Source organism: Protopterus annectens, chromosome 9.part0 (genome assembly GCF_019279795.1).
Source record: "Protopterus annectens isolate FY-2018-M chromosome 9.part0, PAN1.0, whole genome shotgun sequence".
Classification (NCBI taxonomy): Eukaryota; Metazoa; Chordata; order Ceratodontiformes; family Protopteridae; genus Protopterus; species Protopterus annectens.
In genome coordinates, this window is record NC_056743.1 from 681,769,573 (window position 1) to 681,782,278 (window position 12,706).

A 12,706-nucleotide genomic window follows, 5' to 3' on the forward strand; every position below is an offset into this window, starting at 1 on the left:
TTCTTGCCGCGCGGTGCCCGAAGCAGAAGCAGTTCGCAAGTGTCGGTCGGCCAGCTCCTGAGATTTACGAAAATATTTCAGCCGAAGTAGTCTTGAAAGCTAAGTACCCCGTTGGGGAAACTTTTCTTGCCTCAGACCGATGTCAGACAAAGTTAATTGCATTTCATGTGGGAAGCAAATACCGCATAAGGATTTCCATTCCTTCTGTATTCCTTGCTTAGGCCCAGACCACGACGTCTTGGCCTGCCGTTTTTGTGCTAGATTCAACAATGCACTATTAAGCGTCGGGCGGAGTTCGCCCACCACTGTTTTGGTAAAAAATTTAATTACATTATGTCGTCGGATACTCCGACTCCAGTTTTGAGTAAAAGATGCAAAGATAAGGACCGATATACGAGGTCCGCAACTTCTACCGACACCACGCTAAGGCCGACTACCGGTTCTCCAGTTCTCAGCGAGGTGCCTACGCAGCCTCTGAGTACCGATGACACTTCATTACCAGTGTCTTCTGTGCCCAAGGTCGCAGGCTCCTCGGCCCCCATTCCGACTACAGATACCGACGCCACTCTTGGTGGGGAAACTCAGAGTTTAGACAGGCCTGCCATTTCTCAAGGTGTCTTCAGGCCTTCCTCCTTCTCCATTAAGGCTTTCACAAAATCTAAAGCAGCCATGAAAACTTAAAAACAAGGACCACAGACCCCCTCTCAAGGCCCCATGCCTAAAAAACAGATGCTCAAAATTGCTGAGGATTTGATTACTCTTATCAGGGGTTCTCAACCCCCCTCGGACAAAAGGCCCAGATTGGAGGAAGACTACCCTTCCTCAGATCAAGCCTCTGTTACCTCAGAACATTCTGAGGACCAGGAATATACATATTCTCATTTTGAAGACTCTGATGCAGAGGAGTCTATTCCCCCGCTCCCCCCCCCCCCCTGAGGACTATTCTTTTGGGGAAACCCTACATACCTTGAGGGAACACTTTCATTGGGAAGGCCAAGATTACTCAGGTTCCAAGAAAAGGCTCAGGGATTTTCTCTTGCTCCCCCAGCACAGTCCTCTGGCTATCCCTCCTGTTTTAGATATATTAGATGATGTGTACACAGAAGCCAGCCTCAACCCAGATTCTTTACCTCCAGCTCCTGTTAAACCTGACAGGTATTACCAGGTTCCTGATTCACACCAATTCCTATACAAAAGCCATGCTGCTGACCCAGAAACCTATTTCACAGGGTCCCAAGGGAATTGAGGCCTCTACTGCTAAAAACCCATTACCTTCAGAGAGAGATTCCAGAGCTTTAGAAAGGTGGGGGAAGAAGGTGTATACCTCGGCCACTTTAACCATGAGGGCATTAAACTGTCAGTTCCAGATGTTAAAGTATCAACAGTTTTTGTTATCTCAGTTGAAAAGCAAAATGACACAACCTGAGCAACCAGATTTAAAGGAGTTGCAGGATTTGTTGCATAGTGCAGAGCAAGTGGGTAAACATACCTTGCAGTGTGGTTTTGATGCTTTAGAGGCCTCGTGTAGAGCTGCTGTTACAGGGTCTGTCATATGTAGACATGCTTGGCTCAAAGAGCAAACCTTACCAGATCATGTCAAAGCTAAATTACTAGATGCACCTCTTCAAAAATATGTATTGTTTGGTGTTAAAGCTGAGGAGGTACTAAAGAAAATGGAGGAAAAGGCAAGATCAATGCAAACCGTGAAAGATTTCCTGCAGGTACAACCTCCACATTTCAGCAGAAACTGGCCTTCAAAAAATTGGTCCTTTCCAGCCACGGACAGACCTCAAAGAGGCAGATACAGGCGTCCAAGGGGTAGAGGGGGCAATCTCAAGGATCATTCAGAGCCAGACAATGGCAAGCACCAACCCCAAGAGATGGAGAAGATAGATCACAGTCATTCAGAAAGCAGACACAATGACTTTCCCCTTTGCCTGCCAAGCAAAGCTTTAATGGCAGCACCTTTAGGCAGAAAACTGGCATTATTCTCAAAAAATTGGCATATTATCACAAAAGACAAATGGATCCTGGACATTATAGACAGAGGCTACAGATTTCACTTTCACACCCTTCCAAAAATGAGAGGCATACCAAACCTGCCACAAAAACAAATTTCAGCTCTCATGGACATGAAAGCTATTCAAGAGGTACCTGCAAAAGAACAAGGTCAAGGTTTTTATTCCAGACTATTCCTGGTACCAAGGAAGGACAAAGATTGGAGGCCTATTTTAGACCTATCCATCCTAAACACATATTTACACGTACCAAAATTCAAGATGCTCACATTACAGCAGCTTCTTCCCATGCTGGGCAAGGAGTCTTGGCTGGTAGCATTGGACCTCAAGGAGGCATACCTGCATGTCCCTATCAGACAAGATTGCAGAAGATACCTCAGATTTCTTGCAGGTTCAACCCATTATCAATTCTCTGCATTGCCCTTTGGCTTATCTACTGCGCCCAGAGTGTTTACGAAATGCCTGGCATCAGTAATTGCCTTCTGCAGACTTCAAGGGATTCAAATATACCCATATCTGGACAACTGCCTGATCCAAGCGGACAGCAAGCACATACTTCTGAAACACCTGGCATTTGTAATAAAACTGTTGAACTTTCTGGGATACACAGTCAACAAAAAGAAATCAAAACTTATACCCTCTCAAACAATAATTTTCCTGGGTGCCAGCTTGAATACAAACACCCAGATGGCCTACCTCACGCCAGACAAACAAGGGCAACTATCTCAATACTTCAGCAAAATGGCAACCTTCACCAGGCTGACTGCAAGGAAAGTCCTGCAGGCTCTGGGATTCATGGCATCTTGCATCCTGCTGATCCCATGTGCAAAGCTGCATATGAGGAAACTTCAATGGTAGCTAAAAAACTTATGGTCTCAACACAGCCACAGTTTGGAAACAATTATACCACTCATTCCATGTCTTCAAAAGGAATTTCTGTGGTGGGCTCAAGCATGCCAAAGAAACATAGGTCTCCCCTTCTGCATACCTCAAGCAAATCAAATCACCATAACAGACGCCTCGGACTATGCCTGGGGGGCGCACATGACAGATCACCGCATTCAGGGAAAATGGTCCCAAAAAGCGAAGCACCTACACATCAATCAAAAGGAAATGCTAGCAGTGCAAAATGCTATTATGGCCTTCAAAGACCTACTGCATCCAGGCCAGCTATTGATAAGGACAGACAACACCACAGTGATGTGGTACATAAACAAACGGGGGAACTCATTCATACCCCCTGTGCAGACTAGCCATGTCCCTTTGGAACACAGCTCTGGAATTGCAAATCCAACTTCAGGCACAATTCCTGCCAGGGAAAGAAAACACACTGGCAGACAGCCTAAGCAGAAATATGACAGATCCACATGAATGGAAGTTGCATCCTCAAGTTTTCGCAAAGATAACTCAGGCATGGGGACAGCCAGACATAGATCTCTTTGCTACCCACAGAAATTACCAACTGAAAAAATTTTGCTCAAGGACCTATCATCCACAGGCCTGGAAAGTGGACGCACTTTCCTTCAATTGGACAACATTGACAGTCTATGCCTTTCCACCTCTCCCTCTGCTACCCAAAGTTCTATTAAAAGCCAGAGCAGAGAGGCCAAAAATGATTCTCATTGCTCCAGACTGGCCAAGACAACACTGGTATCCACTTCTGAAGAGCCTGACTCATTCCCCACCATGGATCCTGCCTCTAGTGCCTCTCCTGTTGTCCCAGCACAACTTCAAAACTCTTCACAGCCAGCTAAAAACCCTCAATCTAGCCGCATGGAGAATCCCTTGATTTCCCAACAGACCCTCCTCTCCAAGGAGGTGCAGGATGTCATCTTGGAGGCCAGAAGACCTTCTACTAGAAAAGCCTACTCCGCCCAATGGAAACGGTTTTGTTCCTGGAATCAGAAAAAGGGCCAGAATCCTTGGGTAATAAACTTACCTCAAATATTACAGTACCTAGCTAAGATGTTAAACAGTGGACTCTCCTTCTCCTCCATCAAGATCCATGCTTTAGCCATTTCTGCACAATACAACACAAATCCTCCTTTATTCTCTCATCCTCTCTTAAGTCAGTTCCTCAGAGGGGCTAAGAATATAAAACCCCCAAGGAAACCACCAGCCCCTGCTTGTGACCTCAACTTCATATTGGAAAAACTGACCTTGCCTCCATTTTAGCCAGCTGCTTCAACAGAACTACAATATTTGTCATGGAAAACAGCCTTCCTTCTGGCTATCACCTCAGCACACAGGGTTTCGGAACTAGGGCTGTGCAACCTTTCGTCATTTTCCATCAGGACAGAGTTTCCTTACGAACCAACCCTTCCTTTATGCCAACGGTAGTATCCAGTGTAGCCTTGAATCAGACTATCCACTTACCTACCTTTTACCCTAGCCCACAAAACAAAGGGGAAAAGCTACTACATTCCTTGGACATTCACCGACAACTTAGTTATTATTTGGACAGGACAAAGCCATTCAGGAAATCCGAGCAACTCTTTGTGTCCTATGCTACAGGTGCTCAAGGAAAGGCCATCTCCAAACAGACGATCTCAAAATGGGATAGCCCACTGCATACGCTTTTGTTACTCATTTCATGGAAAAACTGTGCCTTCAAGCATCGGATCCCACTCCACAAGGGCCACAGCTACCTTGTGCAGCTTTCCTCAGGGGGGTTCCTACCAAGGACATTTTGGAAGCAGCCACTTGGAGTTCAGTGCACACTTTCTCCAAACACCATCACCTTCCACTTTATTCTAAATCTAGAGCGGGCTTTGCCACAGCAGTCTTGCAGGGCATCCTTGCTCCTCCTAGTTCCACTTAGTGCCTGCCACCCCTATTTAGCTTTGGGATTCTACCCATCTGTTATGACTGCAGCTGTATGCACAATGAACATAGTACAGTTTTGTACCTACCATAAATGTAGATGTTCGAGTGCTAATACAGCTGCAGTCCAGGTTTCCCTCCCTCCATCCCCTCTTAGGACAGGCCTTATGACAAACACCTTCTTGTACAACCTGATTGGGGTATTCGTTTATGGTGTATTTGCTTGCAAACTACTGTTTTTTGATTATTCTATATTGCATTATTACATAAGTTTGTTTTGCCTTCCTTCTGGGGGCACCTGACATCTGGGGCAAGAAAAACTGAAGAAAATGGCGTTGGCTGGCTCTTTTATACCCCTGCCGCACTGACGTCAGGGAGGAAGCGACGACAACCGACGCCGGACCTAGACTTTGGAATTCGGCCGACCAAGGACCCACCTGACGGCAGGATAACCCATCTGTTATGACTGCAGCTGTATTAGCACTCAAACATCTACATTTATGGTAGGTACAAAACTGTACTTTTTGCCTACTGGTAAAGAGTGGCAAAAAGGTGCATACCTCTGCCAGTTTGTTTTTTAGGGCCATCAGTTACCAATCCCATTTGATTATATACCTTTTATCTATTCTGGGTAAGTTTGGCCATGTCGTCTCAGATTTACAGGTATTGAATATAAAATCTTCTGGGCGGCCATGGTGGTGCAGTGGTTAGCATTGTCTCCTCACAGCAAGAGGTTCTCTGGTTCAATCCTCGGCTGGGGTGTCTTCTGTGCAGAGTCTGCATGTCCTCCCTGTGGTCGCGTGGGTTTCCTCTGGGTGCTCCGGTTTCCTCCCACATCCCAAAGACATACTGTAGGTGGGTTGGACACTCCAAATTGGCCCTAGGTGTGAGTGTGTGCATGCGTGTACCTTCAGTGGAAGGTTGGGTGCCGGGCTGGCAACTCGACACCATAAAACTCCACTGCCAATCATGAGCGGACAGGTGATCCGCTGTGGTGACCCCTAACCGGGAAAAGCCGAAAGAAGAAGAAGAATATAAAATCTTCTGCATTGTCTGTTCTTAACTCTGCTTCTCATGTTGCTAGGTATTCCATTTAATTGATGATTCCCTGTGATGTTGCTGATGCCTGTTAAGCAGCTGCTTCTGGGTCTGTTCTTCATAGATTCTCATGGTTGAAACTTCAGGCTTACTTGAGGATATCAAAGCTAAGCTTCTGGGCTCCCCCTCTGGATAAGCTACATCTACTTGACTGTGCTGATGCAGACATTTTCAGGACTGTGCAGGAGGAAGGTGAGGTCATGCAAGGTTTTAAGCAAAGCTTCCTTTCTCCTGTTCGTAAGTTCTAGAAAAACTACACTGTTAAAATTGGTCCCATTGTCTGCAGTGGAAAAAATAAACAGTAGCACAACTTTTAGGGAAAGTGTCAGCAGGATTCCAAAGGTTTTAAAGCCTCCTTTAATGACAAACCAGTCTCCTTTTGACTATCATCTTTTGTCTCCCCCTCCACCTTAGCCAATCCAAGGTTCCTGTGTCTCAAAAAATCTTTCCTTCCCAATTTGGCAATTCGTAACATCAGATAGGTTCCTTCTGTCATCCAAAATGGTTACAGAATTCTTGGATCGCTGCTTCTCTCAGGGTTTTCCCAATCTCTTCCAAGCCAGGTTCACCTTATTTTCCCTCTTTTTTGAGACCTCTTCACACAAGGGAACATTAGATCTGAAGTAGTTAACTTAATTTGGTCTGCAACCTGTGGGATACGGATCCGAGCCGGCAACTTTACAAAGCTTAGATCTGAGCTCCTAGCTCCTCCCCTTACCCATAATCCCCTGCCAACCCTGACTGACCTCAGATCCCTTCCTCTAGAAAAAAAGAATATTTCATTTAAGAATGTTTCTAGTTTCCATAAAGGTACCAGTTTGAATTTAAGATCTAGTTAAGATCTTTCTTTTCTCAATATCTTCAAACTTTTAAGTTTCAGTATGACGACACTCTGCTCCTTATTTCACCCTCAGTCCTTTATAGCGAAGTTGGATTTAAAGGATGCTTACCTTCATATCCATATTCCTCCAGTATGCATGAAGTTAAATTCTGTGTCTCCACAGATCACTTTGTTTTCTGTTACTCCTCTGGTCTTCCATCTGCCCCAGAGGTATTTGCAAAGTATCTTACACCTGTCCTTTACCTTTTGCAGACATCGAGGAATTCAAATCTTTCCTTATCTGGGCAATCTACTGACTCTGGCTCCTTCCCAAAATGTTTGACTATTTTATTATGAATCTTCTGAGTAATCTGCGGTTCACTCTGAACCTCAGATTCTTACTTAATCCCAGGATCTGATTTTCATAGTATGCAGACTCTATGCTATTATCAGTGATGGCTCTTCTTCCGATCTGATTTTCATAGTATGCAGACTCAATTCTTTTATCAGTGATGGCTCTTCTTCCTGCAGGCAAAGTTGGCTTCTGTTCCTCTCAGGCTATTTTCCAAACCCTCTGTGATGTCAGGAAGACAGATTTTTTTGAGGCTTAGATTTCATAGCAGCAATAATTATGCCAAAATCCACATGAGGAAAATACATTGGTATCTCAAGTCAAGTTAGCCTTTGTTTTGCCGTCCATTAACCTTCCAAATTCTTCTCTTGCCCTCATCAAGAGGGAATTTCGTTGGTGGACCAGCCAGATTTCACTCAACCCAAGAATGCCTTTTTCTCCCCTTGTCAGGAACTTTTCACGGATGCTTCAGATCTAGCTTGGGGAGCTTGCTCCAAAGAGCATCAGAGTCCAAAGGTTTGATCACCCAAAGAGAGAGAGGACCACATAAACATAAAGGAAATGAAGACAATTGTCCTAGCTCTATCAGTCCATGTGTTAACTCTGGATTTCATTTCCTTTTCGGATTTGTACAGACAACACCACAGTGATATCTGAGAAAGGCAGCCAAACAGCGAAGCGGACCGGACACTAACTTTAGCACTTTCGTTCTCTTTTTAATAAAACTTAGAACTTCAGAAAAACATACAAACTAGTAATCATGTGACTTGAAATATCCAATTGTCACATAAAATATAAGTAAAAAAAGCAACAATATAACAAAAAATTAAAATCATTAACACCATTCACTCGTGGCACTAAATTAAAAACTAATATAAACTGTTACAGCCTTTGAGCCTGAAGGAAACATTTAATATTGATAGCCATTTAAACATGGGAAACAGTCTGCAGCTAAATGTATCTGCCATGAACTTTCACGGCATTCCAGCAGTATTTTGTAATTTCCACTTAAAGGGCCAGATTTGACAGATTTAAGCACAGAAAAAAAAACTTTTTAATTCTCACAAATATTAGCATGCCTGGCCAAGGCATTTGAATGATCATTCTTTTTAATGGCCAAAACATGTTCATATAGCCTTTTATTTAATGATCTGATTGTTTTTCCTGTATAGAATACATCACAGGAAGAACAGAAGGCTACATAAACAACATTTTTGGTGTCACAATCTAATCTACCATTGGCTTCAACAATCTTATTGCAGTACTTGAACTCTACAGAAGTGGAATCGACAATAAACCTGCACTGCTTGCAGTGCCCACACGAAAAGGTGCCGAACCCAGATACAACATCCTGCTGCCGTTGGTGATTTCATTGTTCCAAAAACAGTTTGATGTTGTTAACATTCTTAAAAGTAAAAAGAGGTTTGTCACCAATAGCTCTAGCAAGATCTAAATTTCCTAGCAAAACTTTCCAATTATCCACTAAAATATGCTTGATCAACCCCATCTCATTACAGATGGGTATGGAGAAAGCCAAAGTATGACTACTAGTCCTTAAAATAACAGAACCATCACAAATTGTATTGACTGAAGTGTCGTGCAAACGTTTTACTAAACTTGGTCGAGCAACACTATTCCTTAAGCCAGCAATTTATTAAGGCTGTGTGTCTCCTTGGATCACTTTGTTTTCTGTTTTACACCTGTGGCCTTTCATCTGCCCCAAGGGTATTTGCAAGTTACCTTATACCTGTCATTTACCTTTTGCAGACATGAAGGAATTCAAATCTTTCCTTATCTGGGCAATCTACTGACTCAGGCTCCTTCCCAAAAGATTGGACTATTTTGCTTTGAATCTTCTGAGCAATCTGCGGTTCACTCTGAACCTCAGATTCTTACTTAATTCCGTCCCGGGATCTGATTTTCATAGTATGCAGACTCAATACTTTTTCAATGATAGCTCTTTTTCCTGCAGACTAAGTTCTCTTCTATTCCTCTCAGGCTATTTTCCAAACCCTCTTCTATCAAATGTGACATAGCAAGACAGATTGAGAGCCTTGGGGTACATAGCAGCAATAAGTATACCAGAATCCACATGAGGAAAACACATTGGTATCACAAGTCAGGGTAGTCTCTACTGTGCTATCCATTAACCTTCCTAATTCTTCTGTTGCCCTCATCAAAATGGAATTTCTCTGGTGGATCAGCCAGATTTTACTTAACCCAGGAATACCCTTTCTGGTTTGCTCCCCTTGCCAGGGACTGTTCATGGATGCTTGAGATCTAGCATGGAGTGCTTGCTCCAGAGACCATCAAAGTCCAGAGGTTTGATCACCCAAAGAGAGACAGGTCCACAAAAAATTAAGAAAAGGAAAACACTTATCTTAGCTCTTCAGTCCTTGTGTTATCTGTGGATTACATTTCCTGTTTGGATTTGCACAGACAACATCATAGTGATGTCGTACATAAGTGAACATGGGGGCACCAAGTCTTACCCACCTCTGCAGACTAGCCTCGATTGCTTGGGGCATAGCAATTTAGCACATTTTCCTTCAAGCTGCGCTTATCCCATCAGAAGAGAGCACTGTGGCAGATGTTTTGAGCAGATCAGGTAGATCCTCATGAGTGGTTGTTGAACTTAGAGGTCTTTCTGGATATTGACCATCAGTGGGGTATTCCCCAGATAGATCTTTTTGCCACTGGATCCTCCTGACAGCTCAAGTTATTCTGCTGCAGAATGTCTTGCCTTCAAGTTTGCAAAATGGATGCCATGTCTTTTTCTTGGAAAGAGAAGTTCCTTTTGATTTCCAAAATCCTCCTCAAAGTCAAGGAGGACAAGACAAGAATCTTGTTGGCAACTTCCTTTTGCCCAGACTCACTGGTTCCCCCCTTGTGTTTCACTTAGCCAGGGCAGTCTTCATAAGTTACCTCAAAGGATTGGCTTGTTCATACACAGAATAAAGGCTTTCTAATTTACCCTGAACTACAGAGCTTGAATCTTACCCTTGGAGTGATAGAATTTTAATTGTTTAGGCACCACTTTACTCAGGATGTGCTTAAGGTTCTACAGGAGGCTAGAATACCAAATACAAGGAAATATTATGTTTCTTAATGGAAATTATTTTTCTTATGGCACCATAAAAGGAATCTGAACCCTTAACTTTGTATTTTTAATATTCTTTCTTTTTGGAATTGCTCAAAGCTAGACTGACATTTTCTTCCCTCATAGCAAATTGGTCAGCCATCTCTTCTTGTCTGCTGTGGATCCACCACTTCTCATCTTGAGGTCAGTTACTGAAAGGTGTACTGCCAATCAGAGCCATTCCCCCTTCTAGGGCATCTGGACTTTGTTCTGGAAAAGCTGTCCTTGATTCTTTTGAGTCTGTTGCATCTTTGTTACGAAAGTTATGTACTTGGAAAACTGTTGCTGGTAGCTTTGACTTCTGCTAAAAGGGTGTCTAAGATGGCCGTTCCACCCTTTCTCATTTTCCATAAAGATTGTTACACTTGCTTGATATCTAACTTGGATCTTAGAACTAACCCTTTCTTTATTCCTAAAAAAGGTTGTCGGTGAGATCCATTTGAATCTGACCATCAACTCGCCTACTCTTTTCCACAAAATAAGGGGGAGATAATCTTGCACTCCTTGGATGTACATAAAAATCTCAGCCTTTATTTAGTTAAAACCAAAACTAGATCCAACCAGCTTTTTGTATAATTCTAGTTCAGGGACATGAATGCTCCCGTTTCCAAGCAGACAGATTTTTTATTGGATTTCTTAGGGTATTTCCTTTAGTTCTTTTTATGGTAAACAACTACAAGCATTTTATAAGAGCTGCTGCTGCTTCTGGGGTTTTCTTCAAGGGTATGGACACTAGGTCTATGTTTGAAGAACCATCTTGCTCTTCAGGCCACATGTTCACTAAACATTACAAAATTGATGTATTCTTTAGGACTAGAGAAGGGTTTGGTAGGTCTGTCCTTTGTGGTCTTAAAGACTATACCTCAGCTCATTTTGTAGTCTACCCTGTCTTCACAGACAACATTGTTAATCTCCCATCTGTTGGTAGTACTGCAGCAGTAATCCAGGGAAGGGCCTAATACAGTTGTGTAAGAACTTAGCATAACAGTAGATGTCTGACTGATCACTGTTGCAGTAGTATATCCCATACTCCTTTCCCCAATTTTTCTTTCTTCATTTTAGTCTGAGGTAATTCACACCCATACATCCAGTATGTACCTCTTGCCTTCTTTGGGATGAAGTCGTATTTGAGGAGTACAGCCAGAGAGGAAGTCGCCCAGGCTTTGGTATGCTGGACGGACTTCAGCTGTCTTGGCAGGATATCCCATCAGTTAATACTGTAACAGTGATCAATTGGACATTGACTGTTATGGCAAGTTTTATACAGCTATACGTATTGATCAGATATGCAGACATGTTTGTTCCTTATTTAAAAAAAAACATGGGCTTTGAAGCAATGCAGTAATTGGCATTTTAAATTAGACTGTAATATGTATTATTGGTTATCTGCCTTAGCCTTGTCAAAATTATTTTGTTTTTATATTGTATTATATAACAAGATATCCTATTTTATATTTGTGCATAGGACCAATATCCCAAGTAAAGATGTGGACCTCTCTCCTGTGGCATTAAGTGATGACCAGTATGCTGGGCCACTGCAGTACTGGATCTGGAGGAAGATGCTTAATATTCTCGAATTAAGTAAGAACTGTTACCTCCGTTGTAATTCGTTGTTGTTTGTATTTAATTTATTCTATTTCATGTAGCAATTTATCCATTGCACACCATCAGCCTGTTCTACATTTCGATTCATCCTTGATATTCATCTGTAATTGTGTGTGTGTGTGTGTGTGTGTGTGTGTGTGTGTGTGTGTGTGTGTGTGTGTGTGTGTGTGTGTCACAGCCAGTGAACCACAGGAAGGGCGCTGTTAGGAATAAAAACAACAAACCTCAGCACTAGATCCAGTGAATGATAATCAATGACCAAACTTCCAAATACTGCTCAGAAATGATTTCCACAAACCAGTTTCACTTCCATTTTACAGCTTCAGCCTGTATGAAAACTGTTACATATATCCTGTTTTTATAACAAAATCAAATAAATCACACAAAAAGTATTTTAAGTAAATAATGTAGCACAAATAGCTTATGAATTATCAAAAGGCATAACTGCTTATTTAAACCTGGTGGATATAAATAGTTTGAATTAATCCAGCAGTCTTTGTTTGGTAGCACAGACAACTACAAATCAGCATAGCCAGCCGCGGGGAGCCCCCGATTACATCCCAGCGAACGAGGACCCCCATGCAGCAGCTGCGAGTTTCTCTGTCCCCTCCGCTCTTTGCTCAGCAAAGCACCTTTTGGGCATCCACACGGCTCAGTAACATCACCGCGTGACTGCAAACTGTTTTCCTCTTTTTTTTTTTTTTTTTTTTCGTGCCTGTAACCACAGGACCTGATTGGCTGCAGCAGCGGAAAATAACTTTTTTTTTTGACATGTAATAATGTCCAACCTGTCACTGAATAAGGAGGTTGAACTGGTAAATAAAAGGTTTAAGGTAGGAAAGCAGTATTTA

General features: G+C 42.6%; 1 protein-coding gene across 1 annotated transcript in view; it reads left to right on the forward strand.

Annotated features, from left to right (window-relative positions):
* Positions 1–12,706, forward strand: part of LOC122811442 (nuclear factor 7, brain-like) — a 346,854-nt gene that overhangs the window by 308,504 nt on the left and 25,644 nt on the right. The window contains exon 6 of the mRNA XM_044083288.1: positions 11,716–11,831. Coding sequence (XP_043939223.1) covers positions 11,716–11,831 — 116 coding nt within the window. The remainder of the gene's footprint in view (positions 1–11,715; positions 11,832–12,706) is intronic.